General features: G+C 59.0%; 2 protein-coding genes across 3 annotated transcripts; both read left to right on the top strand.

The window, feature by feature from the left end:
* Positions 1-2946: 2946 nt before the first annotated feature.
* On the top strand, positions 2947-22112 carry LRPAP1 (LDL receptor related protein associated protein 1). 2 transcript variants are annotated; one of them, XR_013417708.1, is made up of 8 exons: positions 2947-3163; positions 10216-10360; positions 14887-15008; positions 16123-16243; positions 16912-17070; positions 18650-18770; positions 19805-20008; positions 21689-22112. XR_013417708.1 is itself a non-coding variant. In XM_001085674.5 (8 exons), exons 1-8 carry the CDS (start codon positions 2957-2959, stop codon positions 21749-21751), a joined length of 1077 nt encoding a protein of 358 aa, XP_001085674.3. In that variant the 5' UTR covers positions 2947-2956; the 3' UTR covers positions 21752-22112. The 2 variants fall into 2 exon arrangements, 1 of the variants encoding a protein (XP_001085674.3); XM_001085674.5 differs by having other exon boundaries at positions 18650-18732; positions 19832-20008.
* LOC144341110 (uncharacterized) lies at positions 10367-14920 on the top strand. Its single transcript, XM_078003095.1, has one exon. The coding sequence runs from the start codon at positions 14188-14190 to the stop codon at positions 14662-14664; it is 477 nt and encodes a 158-aa protein (XP_077859221.1). The 5' UTR covers positions 10367-14187; the 3' UTR covers positions 14665-14920.
* Positions 22113-22861: the final 749 nt, after the last annotated feature.

The raw sequence follows: 22861 nt of genomic DNA, 5'->3' as shown, positions 1-22861 counted from the left end.
GCACTGAGCTCCAGCCAGACCGCCTGCCTGCAGCCACCTGGTGCTACCTGTTCCCGTGTGCTTCCTGCCTTTGCCTGGAGAAAATAACCATCTATAGTCCAAACTCAAGGACAAAAACAAACTGCTGTTTGGCTGTCGTGGCAGGAAAGCCCCAATCAGTCAGTGACAATGCTGCATGCTTCCAAAAGCCAGCCAGTCAGGGACAGCCCCATACTACAGAACAGGCCCAGGCAGCAAGAACCTTGTGCCCCTGAAGTCAGGCTGAACACTCTGGCTTCTGAGAGCCGGACAGTCCTCTATGCCAGGCTTCTCAAGAGACTCAATCTGTTTTGCTCTGAGAGATGGTCCCATAGCACAGTTCCCCTTTGCTCTAGTAAGCAAGATACTCTGCTTCAGCGCTGGCCAGCCTCACAATCCATTCTCACCAAGGCCAGTGGGCCTCCCTCTGGGCTCCTGCAGGGCCATATCTGTCTCTGTTCACACACCTTCCCCTCACCACTTAGAGACATGGGCTGGCATGGGGGAGGAGCAGGGGTGAGAAATAAACTTTCAGCCCTAGAGGAGGAGCCCAAAAGAAGAGCAATGCCCTCACCTGGAGTCCCTGCTATGCGCCTGGCACCCATACTGATTGCATCAACCACTGTGATTTTTTAAAAGATGTACTAATTTGAAATGTATAATGCATACGGGGGAGTGTATGAAATATCTACAATTTAAAAGTAAGGAAAAATACACGCCTGTGTGCCCACCACCTAGTGAAGAAATACAACCTGGACACCACTTTGGAAGCCTGTCTGTGTCCACCCATTGCATCCTCCCTCCTCCCCCAGCCCAGGTATCATTCATCCCAACCTTTAGCTGTCCCCTGCATTTTTTTAGTTTCACTGCCTGGGTGTGTAACCTCACATACAATATTGCTTAGTTATCTGGGAAACCGGGCTGTATAAGAAAACGGCTCTTAGGACCCCACACCACTGTAAGACGCAGGATCCCCAAAGACTCTGCTCCCAGTCCAGCTTCCATTTCCTGTGGGTTTATAAAGGGCCTTTCTGAAGACACTGGGACAGGATTCACAGAGCTGGAACATTTGCAGTGAGGACCACATTCCAGATGACCAACGGGGATATGCTTATGGGGGGATGGGCCAATTTGAACTGTCCCCTTCTAAGCCCACCAAGAGCTACCTCTAGCTCTCAGGAGTGGGATCAGGGCAAAACATGTATGTGGGGTAAAACGGGTGACCTCTGATTCTAGGCACCAGGAGATGGAGAGAAGAGCAGGAACGTGGGAACACATGGGGAAGGCAGGCACAGGTGAGAATCTAGGCCAGGCTCACCTGGCCATTCTGTCCTGAGGCTTAAAAACATGCAATGATGGCAATGACAGCATTTGATCTGTCTCTGGAGTCACTTTGCATGAGGTCATTCTCCCTCCACCACCCTCCTGGGGGATTCCTTTACCTCCTCTCCCCCATACATCCCATATTGGGAACTTGCGCTTCCAGCTAAGATGCAGTAACAGACTGACTTTACCCTTTTGCCTGAAACAACTCAACAGCTGGAAAAAAATAAATGAAACGATGGCTCTGAAAATACTGGAAAAGCAGCAAACGACAGCAGCAGATCACCTTGATTCCAGACACCTGAAATCTTCTCTGGACCAACACAAGATACAATTTAAATGTAAATTAGGGTAGGCCCAGGGGCCCATGCCTGTAATCCCAGCACTTTGGGGGACCAAGACGGGAGGGTTGCTTGAGCCCGAGTTGGAGAACAGCCTGGACAACACAGGGAGACCTAACTTCTGCAACAAATTTCAAAAATTAGCTGGGCGTGGTGGCACGCACCTGTAGTCCCAGTTACATGGGAGGCTGAGGGGGGAGGATCGCTTTAGCCCAAGAGGTCGAGGCTGCAGTGAGCCATAATCGTGCCACTGCACTCCAGCCTAGATGACAGAGACCCTATCCCCCCCACCCCACGCAAAAAAAGAAAAGGAAATGAACTAACATTAATTTCTTCCAAGATGCCCAGGCTCTCTTCACCCGCTTCGTCACTGTTCCTCCAGTTGGAAATTTCTCCCTCCCCAGGCAAAATCCCGCCCACCCTTGGAGGCCTTTTCAGATCATTCTTGCCAGATGAGCTCCCCTTGTCCCTTCTCTGAGTCCAAAGGGGCCCAGCTGCCGTCTGTCTCCCTCCTTCCCCTTGTTTCCGCGCTACCTCCAGGGCACTTCCCAACTCGCTGGCCAAAAGCCCCCAACGAGCGGACTATGCTAACTTTGGCTCTGGATTTCCTAGAGTGTAGTGAGTTGGAGAAAAGCGCGCGAAGCCCTGCCTTGCAGCAGGCGCGAGAGCAGGTGCTTGGGACGTGCGCTGGGGCAGGGGCTCCGGGACGTGGGGGGAAGCCTGCGCGGCCCTGCCTCCCCAGGACAACCTGGCCTGCGCTCACCCGCGCCCAGGCGCTCCGCGGGGGGCAGAAGCGGGCTGGGCCAGGCTCCTCAACGCCAGGCCGGGGCCGCAGTCCTAACCCCGCTACGGCACCGGGCACGCAAAAGTCGGCGTCAGTGCGCGTGAAGCCGGAGCATTATCAGGCTCAGCCAGACACGGCCCGGTTCCTAGGCTTTCCGCTGTTTTTGCGGGGCAGAGGGGGAAAAAGGCCTCAAGTAGTGCGGACTCCGGGCTCTGAGTGAGGCCTGGTATCTGCTGCCGCCCGGCCACCCTTATTCTCCAATCGTATCCCCAGCCCGGGTCCGCAGCCTCTGGCCGCGGCGTGGTTGCCTGGGAAACGCATGCGCCTGCGCAGGGCTTCCTGGGCTCTGGAGTCCGCCGGCGGCCTCGCCGCGGCCGGCCGCGCATGGAGCAACTACAATTCCCAGGAGACCGCGCGGTGGGCGGGGCGGGGTAGTGGGCGAGGCATCGACTCGCTGGGTCTCTCCGCACAGCGCCAGTCGCAGAGGAAGATGGCGTCGCGAAGGCTGGGGTGGTTTCTGCGCGGGCTGCCGGCGCTGCTACTGCTGATGCTGTTCTTGCTTGGGCCCTGGCCCGCGGCGAGCCACGGCGGCAAGTACTCGCGGGAGAAGAACCAGCCCGAGCCGCCCCCGAAACGCGAGTCCGGGGAGGAGTTCCGCATGGAGAAGCTGAACCAGCTTTGGGAGAAGGCTCAGCGGGTGAGCGCGACCCGGGGGCGGCGGCCGTGGTTGGGGGCAGTGGAGCGGGGCCCGGGGGTCGGAGGCGGGGCCGGGGCGTCGCAGCCCGGGCACCTGTGCCCCACGCGCCCTGTCCTTGGCACAGCCTCCCCCAGGTGTCAAGTGGGGCGCCCGGACCCCTTCTGCAGCAGGAAAGGTACCCGTGCCGGCGGCGACGACGCGTGGAGCAGGTTGCGGCAGGCACCCCGAGGGTCAGTGTCGCCCTCCCCAGCCTGGGCGGCCTGCTGACGGGAGCGTAGGGGCAGAACCAGGCTAGATCACAGGCCTCCTGCCTCCCGAGCCTGCCGCTTCCCTCAACCTTATCTCCCTATGTGGGGAAACAAGAAAAATGTTGTTTCCCCACATAGGGAGATAATGTTGGGTAGACAGACGTGTCCAGGGAGAGAAGGAATCCCAGGAGCAAGCCAGTGCTTGTTCATTTGAGCGAGAAATGAGGAGGTGAGGAGATGGGATCGGTTTAGAGCACATAAAACGCGACCTTGGGAATGCTGAAAGTAAGTCTTAACAGGACGCTTACCTGACCACCTTCATTTGAGAGATGAAGGTACGGAGGCCCGAGGGGAAAGGGCACCCTCAAGGTGGCTCAGCCAGTGGGGCCCCCCGGGACAACAGCTTCCTAACTGGTGCGTGACCCTAGGCCTCTTCATGAAGATAGCCAGTGCTCTCTTCGTGAAGATACCGTTGTTTCATTTGTTAGGTGTTCCTGAAATGGGTGTGTTCGAACCATGCCCACCATCTGGGCCTCAGTATCTCATCTCAAATGCAGGAGTCAGATTAGATCTCTGTCTCAGTATTCCAGTTCTACGCATTCCTGAGTCTTTGAGAGAAAAAGTAAATGATTTGCAGAATAAGAAGGAACTTTTGGAACGAAAAGGGAGGAGAGAAACAGGTGGGGGAGGGACAGACGGTTATAAGACTGCTTGGGGATGGAGATTGACGCCTGGGCATCAGCTCCACAGGCCCTTCCTGAGCTGCTCCTGGGACCAGCAGTCAAGCCCCACGCGTAATGTTCAGCCTGCGGAGGTGGGAGAATGCTCTGGGCTGGAGCGGCAGAGCGGCTTCTTGGAGGAAGGGATTCTGGAGGAGCTGGGGACAGGGCTGGGTTTGGATGTGGTGACGGCCTCCCAGCAGCAGGGAACAGGTGTAACCAGGAGCAGCTGGGGTGCAGCGCTGCCTCCCCGTGCCCGCTGCACTGGGCATCTGTTGAGTGGGTGGAGTCCCCCCTCCCCGTGAGGAATGGGGAGCCCGAAAGAGACTCCCTGACCCCCTGACCGATTGGAGGTGGCGCTAAGGAAGTGCACTGGGGCCCAGGAACCCCAGCGGCTCCCTTTGCTTTTGGGTCCTGGCCCAAGTCTTCCACCTGCCCTGTAGGGCCGCCCTGGTGCGCTCCACCTTACCTGCAGCCACCTCCAGCTGGTCCTCTGTGTTTGTCAGCGCAGGGCCCCTGCAGTGATACACCTGCCCTGGGGCTGCCCATGCACCGTCCCTGTCCCCCTGTCCCCTGGTGCTGGGCGCTCGCCTGACCGGTTTCAGTTTTGGGTCGGGTCTTGTCTCCTGAACCTCCCCTGAGGTTCCCTGGGCACCATGGTAGGGCAAGCTGCTCACCTCCACTTTGGACTGAGCCTTGGACTAGATGGTCTTTCTGGTCCCTTTAAGTCCTGAAGTTCTAGTTGCGTGGACAAGTCTTTTTTGCTGAACAGAATGTGAAGTTCTTCGAGGGTGAGGGTGTTTTGGGGGGATTTTGTGTGTCTTCCCCCCTTCCAGAGAGCCTGGTCCTCTGGCAGGCAGGCCTGCAGAGCCCATTCGTCTTGATTTTCCTTCCAGATAATGGAAGCTTGGAGGGCGGCGGTGCTGCGAGGGTATTGTATCCCGGAGCCAAGCGTGCGGGCGTCAGACCCGTCCTGGTCTTTTTGAGGTTATCAGTGGCGGTGGCGCATGGCGGGTGGTCTTCGTGCTGTGGCTCTTGCTGCCGAGCGTGCTAGGGCCTAGGGTGGTCAGGAGGCAGGAGGAGCCACAGTCAGTTCGAACGTAGGGGCAGAGAATTGTTTGTGCAGTCACTCCAGTTGGCTTCTTACCCCACCCGACTTGCCACTCTAGGTGGGTATCAGACGGAGTCGCCACCTGGAAGATAACTGAGGCGAGGGCTGCTTTTTCAGAGAAGCACGTCCCGCCCAGCTCTGCAGCCACTGCTCTCAGCCTCCTGTGACCTGCGCTCAGCAGCCAGCCCGGTCTTGTCCTTTCTTTGGTTTGCTTCGTGAAAACATCGCATCCCTGTTTTCTGCGTGTAAAGCCGTGTCCTGGCATATAGGATTGCTTAGTGTGTCAGTAGGCGTAGGGTGAAGGGAGCGTCTCAGGAAACCTTTGCCTTTGTTGGGCTTGGGCTGTGAGACCTGCCCTGAGGCACAGATAGGGGTGGGTGCCACCAAGAAGACACCGAGACCCGCTTTCGTCCGGTGACACCCGGCCAGGGGGTTGCTGCTTCATCCTCTCCAGCGCCCGTGAACTCTCCCGGTTCCTCTTTCACAGGCGGGCTCCGCTGTGTTGCAAGACTCCTAAGCAGAGGCTGTCCCTGGAGCTTTGGCGGTCGGAGGCCATGCAGAGCCCTTGTGCTTGCAGATGCCTTCGGGGGATTCTGCCTCTTCGGAGCTCTGTGTGTTGTGTTGATGCTGAGGAGAAAGCTCCAGGGTCCGCATGGTCCAGCTGCGGCGCGCTCAGGGACCCACTCGTGTACCTCTTGGCCTGGGCTGCATGGTGCTGTGAGCTTGGAGTCCTTGGCTGTAGGTCATTAGTTGTTTTTTTTTGTTGTTTTTTTGTTGTTGTTTTTTTGACAGAGTCTTGCTGTCGCCCAGGCTGGGGTGCAGTGGCGCAATCTCGGCTCACTACAACCTCCACCTCCCAGGTTCAAGCCATTCTCACGCCTCCGCCTCCTGAGTAGCTGGGATTACAGGCGTGCGCCACCATGCCTGGCTGATTTTTCTATTTTTAGTAGAGATGGGGTTTCACCATGTTGGCCAGGCTGGTCTCAAACTCCTGGGCTCATGTGATCCTCCCGCCTCTGCCTCCCAAAGTGCTGGGATTACAGGCATAATCCCAGGAGGCACCGCACCCGGGCAGTCCTTAGTTCTGGCATGAATGGTGACTGCGATGAGAGTGTGTGAAGAATCTTGTTCCCAGAGGTCTGATGAGTGGAAACTGAGGTCTGCAGAGAGTAGTCCTCAGAGCCCCACCCCATCTCTCAAGCGTCCTCCCTGGCTTGAGAAGGGCCTCTGAGGATGGGCCAGCTGGCGGCCTCCATGGGCACCTAGGACTCGCCAGACCAATGCATGACCTCACAGCAGCTCAAGGCGGGTATGGTTGTCCACGGAGCTCAGGTGGAAGGAGCTGGGACACGATGGCAAGGCTGGGACAGTGCACTGCCACCTGCCGTGGTGAGACAGGTGCAGCATGCCAGGAAGCCTTGGTCCCCTGCTCCTCAGGGTGGACCTGCTCCTCAGGGTGGGTGCCTTGCACTCTGGTGTGGGCACTCAGGTGAACGCTGGGAGGATGCCATGTGCCCTCTGAAGAGGTGGTCCATTGATGGTCCTAGTTGCATTGGAACCTGCCCAGCCTGAACTGTGCTATATGTGCAGGTTAACACCAGTGGCTTAGCTGTGGACCCTGGCCTGGGTTTCCTGGGGCATCGAATAGCAGTAGCAGGTTGCTGGAAAGTTCCAGAATGCTCTGCTGGCATGCGGGTTGTGCTGTGTGGGGGAGGGCCGCTGCTGCGGTCCCGAGCAGTACTGGGCGCTTGGGTCTGGTCAGGAGGACCCGGTCGGTTCTGCTTGTGTCTGAGAACACAGGACCAGTGTCGTTTGTTCAGCTGAGCTGGCTTTCTTCCCTGCATGCGTTCCCTGGTTGTTGATGATTTGCCTCACTGCTTCATGTTTGACAGGTTCTTTTCTGCATTTGGTTTCCACAGGGTAGTTCTAACTTGATGCATTCACATTTAACTTGAGAGAGGTGAAAGAGTCCAGACGTGGGGTCTGGGGCCCTGCACACGACCTGCTGGTCTTCCTCTGCACAGAGCCGGGGCTGCTTTCTGTGGCGGCCACCAGGCTGGCCCCTTCCGCGCTGAGCGCTGGCAGTCGCATATCAAGGGAAAGGGAGCTGGCTTTTGGGAGACACGCGGTGTGAAATTTAGACCCCCTGTTGCCTGAGAGTTGGGAAATCAGAAGGAGAAAATGACTTTCCCTGTGGGTTGCAGATTTTACAGCCCATGGAGCACCTGCCCTTGACTCTCCTAGCATCCTGGGGAGGCAGACAGGAGTCCAGGGAGGACCGCAGGTTACAGGGATTGGCGCCTGGCTGTGAGCCTGCCAGGATGGGCCCAGGGCTTCAGCAGCCCGGGGTCTTCAGCTCCGCTTTCCAGCGGGCAGCCCACGGGCAGTCACGGGACACCTGCGTCCTCTCCCCTGCAGCCAAAGAGGGCAGACCCGGGGCCCCTCAGGGCCAGCACACACTCAAGAGCATGGGCCAGGATTGCCCGCCCCAGGGTGCTGCTTCTGGCTCGGCGCATCGCTGTGGGCCTCGCATCTCGGGCCCTCCCGGGCAGTGCAGCGCGGTAGATAAGATGCCTACGGGGTAGCAGCAGCCACGGGGAAGCAGAGATGAAGGCAGACCTGTTCCTCCAGAAGTTTGGGTCACAAACAAGATAGGCAGGTGTGGGCTCCCCCTCCTCCTGAGGTGCAGACTGCCCCTTCTGAGAGTTCAGCATCACTCAGGTGCCTCTTTGTCCCGGGTCCACCTGCTGGGGACGCTCAGATCAGACTTCACGCCTCCTAGGGCCTTCCAGAGGACGCTGCAGACGCATGTCCAGGGCACAGAGGGGCATGGGGTGGAGCTCTGGGGAGAAGGGGCTGGGTGAATGGGGCTGGCTGGGGAAGAGGCACGCAGGTAGGGGTGTGTCAGGCTGCCAGGGAAAGGGTTTTCAGGTCGGGACAATCCTGGAAAGCAGCCCCTGTAGAGATGGGGGCCAGAGCATCTACCAGGAGGGCCCAGATAAAAGACTGCCTGGGACCACCGACCAAGGGTTAGAGAACCTTCTAGAGAATTAGAAGCTTTCCTCTGCCCTAGGCCCTGCCATTCATTTTGTGCCTACTGTGTGCTCTCTTTTTACCGTTGGGGGACGTGGCTCAGTGATCTGGATTTGTCTCTAAGTAAATTTTAAACTCCTGGAGGCTGGGGCCTGTGTGGCTAGGGCGGCCGCGGAGCCAGTTCGGGCTTCTGAGAGGACAGAGGGTGGAGCTGTCAGCCCCAGCACCCAGCTGGCGACAGGGCCTGTGGTCAGGGATCTGCTTCCTCCTAGGCCCAACACAGACTGAGCTGCAGGGAGCAGGATGGGCTCAGTCTAGATACGGGCAGAGCGAGGCGAGGAGGTTCCAGAGTGTGGGGTGTGCCAAACACCCAGAATTGGCTTCGTGCGAGTCTTGAAAGAAACGTGTGCCCCTGTGCAGTGCAGGCCTGAGGGCTGGGCCTCCTGAGGCCTCGGGCTGCAAGGTGGTGTGGGCTGCAGGACACTGGGAAGGCAGCCGGCTCGCGACGCTTCCTGGGGATGTTCACTGTTTTATATAAACTTTATTGAACACACATACTTTGGATACTGGCTTGTGTCGTATTTATGTTAGAAAATAGCTAATGAGGTATAGATTAAAGGTTAATATTTCCAACCCCTGAGGGAAAACAGACTATTGAAACACGCATGATCAGAGACAGGTGTTGGGTGATGGGCCTCTGGAGCTCAGACGCCGGAGCTGGGGTTCCCTCCTAGAACCACGGGCAGCTCGTGGGGACCGCCCCAGGGGAATGTGAGAATGCAGGTGCCCAGGGAAGGGAACCCTCCTGAGAGCTGAGAGATTTGGGGATCTGCACCGCACAGTGCCGAGCACTTCCTTTGCTGCGGGACTCCACAGAGCCTTTCATGTGCTGGTGTCACGACAGGCATGCGGTGCAGCCTCCCCAGACAGCACCCTGGCTCCGTGAACCCTGATCCCACCTCATGACACGTTCTGGTTCACACAGCTGGGCTACGCTGCTCTGCATGGAAGAGGCTTTTCTTCCCTGAAGGGCTCGCCGGGCCAGCCCTGAGGCCAGAGTCGATGAGAGCTGGCCGGTGGGTTTCGTTCTGCTGCTTGCCTTGGCCACCTGGCATTCTGGCCCAGTCACTCTGACATGGGGACCCTCTTGGCCTAAATCCTGTCTTTACAACCAAAAAGCAGTGTGCCCAGCAGTCACCTTACTTCCTTCCTTCCCTCACCCAGGGTCCCAGAGCTGGGAGGGAGGGTGGGATGAAGAAAGTGTGGCCTGTCCTGTGGAGGGGTGTGAGGGCGGGGTGAGCAAGATCCTCAGCCCCAGTGCGGCAGCTCGTTCCAGGGCCCTGCCTGTGTGGTCTACACCAGCAGGTAAGTGAGAGGGTGACAGACTCCTGCTCCAGAAGGATCTGGGGCTGTGTAAGAACCATCACAGCAAGACAGTTCGCATCATGGAACACTTGAGAGGTGGCAACGAAGGGTCTTTGGGAAATGAAGATGGGGCCAATCTGAGATTACAGTGATTCTTTTAAAAGAGAACTTCTGGGTGTCTGTGTCCTTGCAGTGGTGTCTGCAGTGGAATGGTAACGCAATGGGTATTTTCTTCCTGCCCTGTTTATCCAAGTGCCCGATGACTATCCCCAGGTGCTAGGGTGGGAAGGGTGGGGTGTCTTCCAGCCGGACAGGAATGGGCAGCCGCTGCTGGTGGGCAGCCCCCGATGGACTTGGGGTTTCCAGATCATGTACACAGACGGGCCTGGAGACTGGTGTCCATGCCGCGTTCTTGTCGAAACCTGTGGGGTTTGAATCGTGCTGACAGTGACCCTGACTCCAGCTCCTCCTGGTCTCCCGGAACCTCCCGGTGGCCAGCCTCCTCCGAGGTCAGTTTCCAGCAGTGTCCTGGTCCATCCTGCTTGTGGCTCACAGTCCCCTCCCCTTCGTCCGCAGCTACATCTTCCTCCCGTGAGGCTGGCCGAGCTCCACGCTGATCTGAAGATACAGGAGAGGGATGAACTCGCCTGGAAGAAACTAAAGCTTGACGGCTTGGACAAAGATGGGGAGAAGGAAGCGAGACTCATACGCAACCTCAATGGTCCGTTTGTTTCTTTCCTAGTGCAGGTCGAGTATCCCTCTTCCTAAATGCTTGAGAGCAGCAGCGTTTTGGATGTCGGATTTTGTTTTTGGATTTGGGAATATTTGCATTGTGCTTAATCTGGATATCCAAAATGAGCCTTTCCCCTGAGCATCCCGAGTGCCCAGAAAGCTTAGGATTTGGATTGGGGAGCTCACCCTCGTGAGGGAGGTGGCCACTGGCCTCAGTGGTTGCGGGGAGGCTCACCCTCACAAGGATGGTGGCTGCTCGCCTCAGTGCTGTGGGCTACGCCTCTGATTCCTTGGCTCTTGGCCAAGGGTCCCATTGGGTGCAGCCTACGGGGAGCTCCTCCGAGCGCAGATGTGCCCATGGCCGTGGTCTCGGCTCCTTTGCTGTCACAAGTGCCATTGGCACGCTGGAGGGAGGACCTGGGCAGGGGCACTGGACGCAGGAAGGGGCCATAGGACAGCAGGAGGCTCTGTCTCCCAGTGGAGGAAGGAGGTCTGCCCTGGCATCTTGAAGTTTGGGGACATACTCCAGATGTTGTCAGAATAGCTTTCCAAGAGTCAGAACGGACACTTAGTTGTGATGCGGTTAGTGAGCCCCTTGTCCCTGTGGTGTTCAAGAAGCAGCAGGACAGTCGCCTGCTTGGTACCAGCGTACAGAAGACAGGTGTGTCCTCGGAGCCAGGAGGGTTTTAAATGACAGAGTTGCGACTGGTCCTTTTGGATCCCTCTCCTCCGCCATCCTCCCTCACCACAGGCCCGTTGGCAGGACACTGGCGGGCAGAGGACGCACACCAGGTGGGCCTGCGGGACTGGGCTTGGGGCTGCTCCAGGGAGTTGCGTGCTCGGCCACCTGCTGTCAGCTACGTGCAGCAGCCACAGGAGCTGTTGCGCCTCCACCCAACTGCTGCCCCTCCCTGACCCCAGGCACCCCTTTCCCAGTCCCCTGCCCGGCTGCTCCCTGTGTGACCTGGGCCCCCCACCTCCGTTTCCTCCTCCTGTCTCATGGGACAGTGGTTGTGAACCAAGTGGGACACCCCACTGAGGGTGGGTGGCTGCCATCACACTGAGGGTAGCCCCAGAGCCCTGGCCATGTCTGGAGCCTGCTGTAGTCCTGTTTTCCCACGCACTGGTGGCCCCAGGCATTGCAGCACCCGGGTTATCTCTAGTAAGGAGAGGAGGTGTCTATGGAGTTCCTTCGTTAGGCCTGATGCTCTAACACCTACTCCTCAAAACTCTATCATCCCGTTTGACAGGCTCAGAGAGGGTAATTTGTCTGGAGTTGCAGAGCCGAGTAGTGCAGCAAAGATTTGGAGCCAGGGTTTTCTGACTCCTGAGCAGGTGGTCTGTTTCCAGCCACCCCTCTTCTCCCATCAGCAGACATCAGCATACGTGTCATGTGACTGTGCCTGGGTTAAAGGCAAAGGGCTGGCTTCATTTTTGCTGGTTTATGCCACCATGTTCAAGAGTCTGGGTGGGATATAAGCCAAGACATGGTGGCAGGGGCTGCCTGGGGGGCGGAGACGTGGCGGCAGGGGCTGCCTGGGGGGCGGAGACGCGGCGGCAGGGGATGCCTGGGGGGCGGAGACGTGGCTGAAACAATTCTGGATGGTTGCGTCCCCACCAGCGTGTCTAGAGGGCCATTCCCAAGGGCCAGGAAAGAGCCTGTCCTGGAGGTGCCCCGCAGGGAGAAGGGACTGGCTCTGCAGCAGGGCAGCATTCAGGGCCTGGAGGAGACGGAGGAGCTTGCAGGGGGCACAGAAGTGGGCTAAGGACCCGCTCCTTCCTGCGGGCCAGCCGGTGTCCTTGCAGGGTGTCCAGGTCTGTGGCCCAAGTAGAGCTGTCTTGTTTTCTGCCATTGCCGAGTGACCTGGCAGAAGACTTAGTGGGACTCTAGGAGCCGGTGTCCCAGGAGCAGACCATGCCCACACTCAGGAGAGAGGCTCCTCCTGGCCAGCTGCCCGCCATCTTCTGGGTGTGGCCCCTGGATCCCCAAGGTCCCCCGTGCCATTGTCAAGACTGATACCGCACCTGGGGGACCAGCCATAGCCAGGTGCCTGGGCAGCACACCTTGTGGGCCTACCCTTGGCACTGCCCATGCTGAGGTCCGCCCTGAGACAGACAGGCCACGCTCTGCTCTGCTCTGGGGTTCGCGGCTGTCCTCACCCCCACCGTGCCCCCGGGGCCACTTTGCTCCCCAGGCAGGGAGTGTGGGGCGGCGTCTGTCCTCCACACGCAGGGCGTGTGGGGCCGTGTTCGTCCTCCCCAGGAGCTCTAAGGGCTGGATGCTCCTGAGGCCGCCTCCAGCTTCAGTGCTCTGTGACTCTGTTCCATGCAGAACCCAGCACCTCCAGAATCCAGAACTTTCCATAGTCCCTGCTGCTGATCGCAGCCTTGGGCATTCTGCCTTTTGGTGGGGTCTGACCAGCCACTTTGGGCTCTGGCTCAGAGCTTTTGGCTCCAACTAGGAAGGCGCGGGCCAGGCTAGCCTCAGAGCCCCAGGACGTGGCCCACCCTCGCTGTCTTCCCCTCTCTTCCTCTCGGGCTCGGGATACATAGCCCGGGGGTGTGACCTCAGCGCTGCTGAGCAGCGGCTGGACTCGGGGGGCTGGGCAGGACGGCCTTCACAGGCAGGCCCAGCACCAGCTTCTAAGGCCAGGAGACGTCCAGGCCACTTTTTAAAAAATTTTGTGTATTTATGTATGTATTTATTTCATTTATTTTCTCTTCCCCCACAGCTAGTATTATTTATTTAATTGTTTGTTTTAAAAGACGGGGTCTCACTTCGCTGCCCCGGCCAGTCTTGAACTCCTGGGTTCAGATGGCCCTCCTGCCTTGGTCCCCCAGAGTGCTGGGATCACAGGCATGAGCCACCGCGCCCGGCCTAAAATAGTTACTTCACGTAGAAATTCCCTGCCGTGGAAGACAGGCCCAGCGTGTCGAGCTTCGAAGCGTGCATCTGTAGGACCCGTGCCCAGCAGCAGCAGCTCTCGACTGCTGTCAGCAGAGGCGGCTTTCCTCGGGGGCAAGACCACAGGCCGGATTTTCATGCTTAGAGGATGGAACACAAGGAGCACGTGCTGTGCGTGGCCTTGAGACCCCCATGACCCAGGCTTCCGGACGGAATGAGACAGGAGGGATCTGAGGCCAGGGTGGTGTTGATGAGAAAGGAGGCCTGAGGCTTCCGGCGTGTCCCTGGGGCAGGGACACTCCCCAGGGCTGGCAGTGACAGAGGATGGGCCTTTGGGAGAGGTGTGGGGATGGGACCTGCTGAGCCTGGGGCATGCAGAGGCCCTGCTGGGAGTGATTCTGTCCAGTAGGGTCACGGGTGAAGGCCCAGAGGAGGCGCCGGGGTCCGGGAGTCACCACCTGGGTGAAGAGGTCCTCGGAGTGAGGGGAAGTGTGAGGCGAAGGGAGGCTCCACGCCCAGCGTCTTGGGAGAGGCCCACACGGGGCCCTCAGCCCGGAGGGGAAGGCAGGACCCCATTCTGTGGGAGGCGGGGGCCCTGGGATAATTCCCCGGTCCCCAGGAAAGGACGGGCAGGCAAGCCCACCACCAGCTAAGGAAGCAGGCAGGTTTGCATTGGCCCCAGATTCCAGGAGACCTAGTAGAGGGCCTGTCGCACAGCGCCACAGCGCAGGGAACTGGGGCCTCGGGAGAGCCGCTGCCTGTGGAGGCCGAGACCAGCCCCTGGGCTCTGCTCTCATGTCCCAAGTGCCAGACTTGTCCACAGCTGAGTCCTGTCAGCACCAGGGCCTGCTTTGAGCGCCTGCTTTCATATCGTGTTGGTGGCAGCGTGTGGTGACAGACACAGCCCACAGATGCTGAGTACCCCTTGGGGAAGTGGGGCTAGGGGAGCACCGCGTGGGCAGATCCTGGAGGGCTTCCCGAGTGACTGGGCCACAGCACACTGCAGACTAATTACTCTTCCTGGCTGCTACCGTGACTTTTTGTTAGAAGCTGCTGACACTGACGTTTCTCCTTTACAAACTCTTTTTCCTTCCAATAAAAACAAAATGTGGGCTGTTAGAAAGCCGCATCACCCTGCACACTCTGCAGGTGGCCTCTGCCCTGTGGTCCTTAGAGTTGTTGCCGTACGGCAACAGGTGAGGCTGCAAATTTTGTTTTTGAAAATCTGTGCAACTGGTTTGGAAAGATGGGCCAATCGGTTACCACTCTTACAGCCCAACCCACCAGCCGCTTCCGACAGCTGCATCTCAAGGGGACACAGCTTGATGGAGGACTGCAGCCAGCATGTCCCTGGTAGGAAAGAGGGAGGTCCTGGGGGCGTCCCGTGAGTCGCCGGAGCCATTTCTAAGCGCTGGGAGACCACAGCCCCCACGCTTGTTTACATTCTTGTTCTTGCCATATCTCCAGTGGTCATCCAGGAAACTGGCGAAAGGAAACTGCTGGAAAATGAGAGGCAAACCTGTCTCGCCGACTGTGGCAACCCAGATATGTTGGCTGTTGACTGTTTTTCACAGGAAACCATATCAAATAGAACCTCCCCTCTCTCCTAGTCATCTTGGCCAAGTATGGTCTGGACGGGAAGAAGGACGCTCAGCAGGTGACCAGCAACTCCCTTAGTGGCACCCAGGAAGACGGGCTGGATGATCCCAGGCTGGAAAAGCTGTGGCACAAGGTACTCCTCGACTGTTTCCATACCGTGCAGAATTGGTGCCGTTGTGTTGAGTGTTACGGCGGGGGGCTGTGAGGGAGCAGTCTCTGCTCTGCGTGGGAGCTGGGGTTTGGGGAAGTCTCAGGAAGACAGTGGCTTCCTAAGGAAGCCATTCCACTGTCTTTCTGTGAATATTTTCAGCTTTCCTGTTTAGAAAATTCCTTGCTCTTTGAGTAAAGGAGCACTGTTTGGCCTGCAGCTGTCAGACCTTCAGCTCTGGTCATGTGAGGTTACGGGATCGTGACATAGCACAGGCTGAGTTCTTTACTCTGTGTCGGATTTTTAATTTAGTGAGTGGTGCTGTGAACGTGCTTCTGTGATTAGAAAAGTGCCCTGGTGTGTGGGGCTGGGCTTTCAGCCGGTGCCTGGGAAGGGTGTGGGGTGTTGGTGCGGGGCCAGGCACTGGGACCCAGCAGGGCTGGTGGGCTGTGACGGGGTGTTCACCTGGTTCAGCTCCCCCATTTCCAGCGGCTGCTGCTCCAGAACAGTTTCTCTGGATCACATTGATTTGGGGCCAGCTGGACTTCTTGTACCAGCCCAGTCGCAGCTGATTGTCCGTGGCCAGGAAAGATGGAGTCGGTAGAAGGGGGCAGAGAGGGAGAGAGGGTCCTGTGTGGCCTCCCTGGGTGTGCGTGATCCACGTCACCCCGTAGCCGGGAGGCAGGTAGGATGACAATGAACGGGCTGGCAGAGGTCCCCCTAGGAAGATGGCCTTGGTGTCCTTACCACCCGTAGCCAGGAGAGCCAGGCAAGTCTGGGGGCTGCTGGGATGCTGCCCTGTTCCCCTCCTTGGGATCTTCCACTCCCCACCCCAGCCAGCTCAGTAGCCGGCCCCCATTGAGCCTGGACACGTCCAGGAGAAGGGTGGTTGCCTGCCGGCAGCTCTTCTCCGGTTTGTTTTTTGTTTTCCTGCCCTACCCAGCCTAATAGAGGCTCAGGAGGGTCGTGAGGCCAAGAACCAGGCCCGACACTCACATAGGCAAGGGCCTGCCAGGCTGTGAGGAGTAGTCGGCTGAAGAGCGGCCCCAGCCACACGAGCCCACAGCGGGTTTCACTCCAGGCCTTGTTTCCCTCTTAGGCAAAGACCTCTGGGAAATTCTCCAGCGAAGAACTGGACAAGCTCTGGCGGGAGTTCCTGCATCACAAAGAGAAAGTTCACGAGTACAACGTCCTGCTGGAGACCCTGAGCAGGACCGAAGGTGCCCCTTGCCCCCACCCCATCCTGCCCCCTGCCCCTCTTGCCCCCACCCACTCCTGCCCCCCGCCCCTCTTGCACCTGGGGCTCACTGTGCTCAGTGGACAGCCTCGGCTCCCCCCAGGACACGGCAGGGGCGGGGAGGCGGCACCGGACGCCCTCTCCCAGGGTTCTACCGGACTTGTGAGTCGGGAGGTTGCTGTGCAGGCAGGGCTGGCTCTGAGAGTCACCCGCCTGCATTGGATGAACCGAGTCTCACTGGTGCCTGCCCCCACCACGGGCACAGCTGCCACCTTTGCCAGACCTGTGCTTCGCTGATGGGTCCTTCATTCTGGACTCGTGACCCTCCCCAAATGGGTGCCTTTCCCACCCTACAAAGTCGGAGTAAAATGGAGGGTGACCCAGCTGACCAGTCCACCCTCTGGACCTGGTGCCCCAGCCGTCACCGCCAGGCTCTGCTTGGTGCGTGTCCCGGTGTCTCACCTGTCCTACCTGGAAAGGAAGCTGTGCCAACGGCCGTTTCTGCGGCGCTGCGAGACCACGGAACGGGGACGTTTTCGGCCAGAAACGAGAGCGAGTTTGAGCTCCCCAGCAGTGGGCATTCCAGACAGTGCCCCGGGCGGGCAGGGCGCGGACTCCCAGCCTCATGGTGTCCTGCCTTCGGTTTTACAGAAATCCACGAGAACGTCATCAGCCCCTTGGACCTCAGTGACATCAAGGGCAACGTCCTGCACAGCAGACACACGGAGCTGAAGGAGAAGCTGCGCAGCATCAACCAGGGCCTGGAGCGCCTGCGCAGGGTCAGCCGCCAGGGCTACAGCACGGAGGCCGGTGAGTGCCCGCCTGGGACTGTCGGTTCCTGAGGGTCGGGCTGTCTCTGGTTGTGTTTTGGGGACAAGCAGGCAGGTGCTTAGAGCGATGGGCACCTGGGCCTATGGACGCAGCCAAGACCCTCGGCGCACTGTCTACCCAGGGGTGGTCACGGGCCCTGCTCCCAGGAGCTGCTCCGTGAAGGTCACTGGCCATCCCCAGCCTTGTTCCTGGAGACTGGCAGAGAGCAGTGGCGGCGGCGGGCCTGGGAACAACCCCTCCCAGCATCTCCCCAGCCCCAGCAGCACAGCCCCTCCATTGCTGCTGTTGGTCAAGAACAGAGACCACTTGTCAAGCCCAGCTCTGTCTCCGTGTCATGCCACCCACACTGTCTGTCAGTCCCTCTCAGCCTGGCAGGGGCAGGACGCCCGCTGAGGCCACAGAGCTTGTGGCTCCATCTCAGCGGCTCGGTCTTGGTCTCACTCCACTGCAGGCCCTTAGTGGTCAGGCTTGGCACTGCTGCTACTTGCCCAGGACCCAGGACAGAGCCTTGTGCAGGGTTTACCAGAAGCCTGCTGGCCTCACTCACACAGTTTCCGATTCTGTACCTCATCCTCCACGTGCACACCGAGCGCCGGCTGTGTGCCAGGCCCTGCTGTAGGCTCGAGGAGGCAGCAGCCGCCAGGAGATGGCATCTGTGCCCTCATGGTGATAAGACAGCAGGGCCGGTCTCTGTCCCCGGTGCCAGGCAGAGCCGCCGCCTCCTCTCCAGGATGGGACCTGCAAGGTCTGGCCTTAGGCAGCCTCCAGCACAGTAGTTGAATGTGTCCACGTGGGCCCAGGGCCCCTCGGTTGGCTCTGCGGCTGTCACCTGTGTGCCTTTGGGCAAGACCCCTCACCACCCACCCCCAAACCCAGGCTCCCTTAGCCCGACCTGGTGCTGGTGACTGTCAGCCGTAGGCGTTTGGCCGTAGTGGTGAGGGCTGGACGGCCTGAGCAGGAAGGGGTCAGCAGAGGAGGGAGCAGGAGCCGCTGTTGTGGGGCTCCCTGGGCAGGCGGCTCTGGACTGCTCGCTCCTGGATGGAGAGAGGTGACGGCCCCGGCGTCTCTCACCGCGTCCCTTCGTGAGCACCAGGGTCCGGGAGCTGACTCCGTTTGTCTGGCTCTTCCCAGGAGCCCGAAGGGAAACGGCCTGTGCCTGCCTCTGGACCTGGCTAAACTTGCACGCCCCGCACCTGAGGTCCTGAGCAGCCTCTGCACACAGGCCACGTCCACCCTCCGCCACCTGCTTCAGAGGCAGCCAGGGTGGGCTGTGGCGCTTCCCAGGCTCTGATGGAGGCAGGTGTTTCTGGACACAAAGGAGAAGCAGTTGCTTGGCCGAGGGGACAGGGAAGCCACATTTTAGCGAGGTCGTGTGAGCTACCGAGCAGATGCCCTCTGTGCCCCATGAGATTTTCAGTGCACGCACGCGTGTTTCACACACATGCACGTCGCGCCTGCACACCCTCAGGCTCCATGCACACTCCGCGCGGTTCCCGCGGGGCTGGCCACGTTGTGCACCCCAGGCGCCGCTGAGGCCGCTCTCGCTCCTTCCCTGCAGAGTTCGAGGAGCCCAGGGTGATTGACCTGTGGGACCTGGCGCAGTCTGCCAACCTCACCGACAAGGAGCTGGAGGCGCTCCGGGTAAGGAAACGCAGCCCTCTCTCCTTTCGCGCGCTCTCGTGTGGTGAAGATTCTCTTGCAGTTTGTTCCTTAACCACTCGGCCAACCTGCTTGCGTTTTCCTTCTCATCTGCGTGGGACCTCGTGTTTCAGGGGCGAGGCCGGGCTGTGGAGGGGCTTTGGTTCTTTTGTCAGTGTTCACGTCTGAGGTGGCCTTGGTGCGGGTCCTGTGGATGGTCAGCAATTGGTCAGGAACCAGCCACAGTCTGGGGGAGGGGACCAAGGACTACTGGGATCATTTGGGGATGTCACCGCTTCCTGAGATGGAGGCCCAGGGAGGGAAGGAGACCACCTCAGGTGGCAGGGGGCTCCTAGGGCGTGTGACGTGCCAGATCATTCTGAGGGTGGAGAAATCTGCTCGGTGAGCCCCCAGCAAGGCTCTGAGGAGTGAGGAGTCCAGCAGGGGGTCCCTGGGTGGGCAGTCCCAGGCACGGTATCAGGCCGTGAGTTCACCTAAGGTCCCCAGCTGGTGTCTGTCGTGAGTGAGGTGGGCGTGGTCCTGCCTTCATAGGGCTTGGGACTTTCCTGGCCCCAGGAAGGGCCCTTAGCACCTCCCCCAGAAAGGGGTCAGGAGCTTTCCTCCGGGGCTAGGGCACCTTAGCTGGACGCAGGCATATGCATGAGGCTTGGCAGGTGGGGCCACATGGAGGGCCCTGGGTCTGGAGTGTGGGATCAAGGCAGGGCAGGGCGCCTACAGGAGCAGGGACAGAGCTACAGTCCAGCAGAACTGGAGCCCAGGCAGGCTGGGGTCAGGGTGCAGAGGCAGCCACCACAGAAGCACAACCCCTGGACATGGAGTCTGGCCGGGAACAAGCTGGAGGCCCCCCAGATTCGGAAGGGGTGCCATTTGCAGAGACAGGGAAGGGGTCGGCTTAGGACTGCCGAGGAGGCGCAGGCTGGGACCTGCTGCTGATGTGATGGCCTCCCAGCTGCCACCTCATTGTCCATGTCCCACCCCGGGTACGGCGCTGTCCCTTGGCGTCCTTGCAGTTCACCCGGGACCACAAGATGGCGTGGCGAGCACAGAGAGGGAGCACTCACCTGTGGAAACCTTGTTCCAGGAGGAGCTCAAGCACTTCGAAGCCAAAATCGAGAAGCACAACCACTACCAGAAGCAGCTGGAGATCGCACACGAGAAGCTGAGGCACGCAGAGAGCGTGGGTGACGGCGAGCGTGTGAGCCGCAGCCGTGAGAAGCACGCCCTGCTGGAGGGGCGGACCAAGGAGCTGGGCTACACGGTGCACGCGGGTTTGGGGACTAGGGAGGCCACAGTTCCCCCGCAGAAAAGATGGGGCCGCCCACGTGCAGCTCAGGGCCTCCCGTAGACCGGGTGTGGGCCCCACGCCGTTGTCTTCCCTGTCCGAGTTGAACCCTAGAGCCACAAGTGTGTGGGGCACTGCAGGCCACAGCAGCCGTGCTAGAAGAGCTCCGTGGGCTTCTAGTGCAGTCCCCCGACCCTCAGGTGTGAGCGCAGGCCCTGTCAGGCCACTGCCTCGTCCTCTCCTATGACCAGGATGGGGCATAACCTGGATGCCCACAGCCAGCCCACAAGTCAGGGCACTTTCCAGCCCTCGAGACAGGCGAGCCCCCTTCCCCACAGCCCCGGGATGTGAGGAGAAGAGGGGCAGATCCCAGGAGAAGCCGAAGCCAGCAGCACGGCCTTGCCCCAGAGGCACAGAAAATCCTGGAAGCTCATGCCAGTTCTTTCTGGAGGGAACTGGGGTTCAGGAGCCCCATCTGTGCCTTTTAAACTTGGAGCTGCAGGCAGGTGTTACCGATTCAAAAACAGGAAAGGCCTAAAAAATAAACCAAGGCAGAAGTTCTGATAGGAGAGGGTGGTGTGGGTCTGCCCGGCAGAACGTGCAGGAGAGCAGCCTGCGGCCCCCGCCCGTGGGCAGGAGCTCAGGTCCAGGGTGAGCACCACCATGTGGGGGTTTGCAGGGCGCTCCCCCGAGATGCGGGGATGGAATGCTAGCGTGCGCCTAGTTTCACCTGACCGTGGCAAAGCTCGGTGTTGGTTAGGAAGCCGTGTGGCGCTGCCTGAGGCACCCACACCGTTGGGGCGGAGGTCAGAGGGCGGCTGAGAGGAGGGACCTTCGGCGAGTTATTCACCCTGAGCCACGGGCTCCTATGTGGAGAGGGAGGTGGTGCCCACGAGCAGGGTTTTGTGAGAATCGGGAGAGCTACAGTGACCCTGGCCCAGGCGGGGCCGACACGGCACCTGCTGCCACTGGGGTGGGATGTGGGGATGCTCTGGGCCATTGTGATGTGAGGAGCTGGAGGTCTCTCTTCTTCCCTCCCAGGTAGCTCTGAGGAGGAAGGCGTCTTTCCCACAGCCCTGTCCTAGCCTCTCCGGTCATTGCTTTTAAAAACAACACCGTGGGGCTGGGCGGTGGCTCACGCCTGTAATCCCAGCACTTTGGGAGGCCAGGGTGGGTGGATCATCTGAGCTTAGGAGTTCAAGACCAGCCTGGGCAACATAGTGGAACCCCATCTTTACCAAAAACACAAAAAATTAGCCGGGCATGGTGGTGGGCATTTGTAGTCCTAACTACATGGGAGGCTGAGATGGGAGGATCACTTGAGCCTGGGAGGCAGAGATTTCAGTGACCTGAGATCATGCCACTGTACTCCAGCCTGGCTGACGGAGTGAGACCCTATCCATAAGTAAATAAATAACACTATGGGCTGATCCCAGAGACCCTGAGCTTTTGGCTCTTAGCATTCTTTGGTGGGATTTCCTAGTTAGCACTGAGCTGCTCTTGTGATTTGAGCATTTCTGGACGGGCATGGAATTGGAGATGCACAGGGTTTGTGCCTTTTCCTTTTGGATCACACGTCTCCTGACGTGAGGCTGAGCTCACAGAGCCGGCCTCGAGGTGCGCTCTCCCCAGCTGATGAGTTGTTTCTGTCCACAGGTGAAGAAGCATCTGCAGGACCTGTCCAGCAGGATCTCCAGAGCTCGGCACAACGAACTCTGAAGGCGTCGGGGAACCCGGCCCGGCAGGGAAGAGGCCAGCGTGAAGGACCTGGGCTCTTGGCCATGGCATTTCCGTGGACAGCCTGCCGTGAGGGTAGCTGGGGCCGGCACAGGTGTCGCAGCAGGAAGGATTGTTTCTGGTGACTGCAGCCGCTGCTGTCACGACACAGGACTTGGTGGTGGTCGCGTCTGGGTCTGAGATGGGCCCAGCTCTGACTCAGGGGGTTGTCTTCCACTCAGCGTCAGCGTGGCAGTCACCACCCCAGTGAGGACCTCGATGTCCAGCTGCTGTCGGGTCTGACAGTCTTCTTGTTAAACAACACGATTTACATAAAAAAATCTTACACATCTGCCCCTGGAAATACTATGTACAAAGTCCTTAAAAAATATTATCCCGGCCCGCGGGATCGTCAAGGCAGGACCTGGAGGAGGGGGTGGGAATTTGGGGAACAAGAGACACAAGAAATGGAGACAAGACAGTGCTCTGATCAAGTGTCGTTTAATGGCGGTAATGCAATGTCTTATATACATTTGGAGGGGAAGGGGTTGGGCTAAGGCGGAAATGACCTCATTGCGGAGGGCGTGGCTAGGTAGGTTTCGGTTTCTCCGGTCGGACGTCATGTTGCGCTTGCGCTATTAAGTAACAATTTTTCCTGGGCGTGAGAAAAGTGAGTGAAGAAGCAGGAAGAACGCCATCTTTTAATGGCGGTATTAATATAGGGAAGAAGGTAAAGCCAGGGAGGAGGTGTGAGGTGGAAATGAACACAGCTCAGGCGTTTTAATTCTCAATTACTATTCGCCATGGCCGGGGCGTGCAGCTCCGGACAGGTCTCCCTTTTTATATTTTTATGACAAGAAAACCCCTCGGGAACTGCGCCTGTCTTAGGTTGGGTCAACTTATCCCCACCTTCTAGGCCCGTCATGGGATAAGGCAGCAGCAAAGGCGGCCCTCCTGTCTTAGGCTCCGATGGAGATAGTGTCCTCTTACCCGTCATTGACTGTCTAGTTCAGCACACAGGAGAGGTCTTATTAAGGCAAATAAGACTCACCATTTTTAGTCATCTCAAGGCGATGATAATGGACCTGTATAGGTTTGGCCTGGAAGGCCTTG

The sequence above is a fragment of the Macaca mulatta genome, chromosome 5 (assembly GCF_049350105.2).
Source record: "Macaca mulatta isolate MMU2019108-1 chromosome 5, T2T-MMU8v2.0, whole genome shotgun sequence".
Classification (NCBI taxonomy): Eukaryota; Metazoa; Chordata; class Mammalia; order Primates; family Cercopithecidae; genus Macaca; species Macaca mulatta.
Note: the sequence above shows the minus strand (reverse complement) of the source record. Positions and strands in the feature narration are given on the sequence as shown.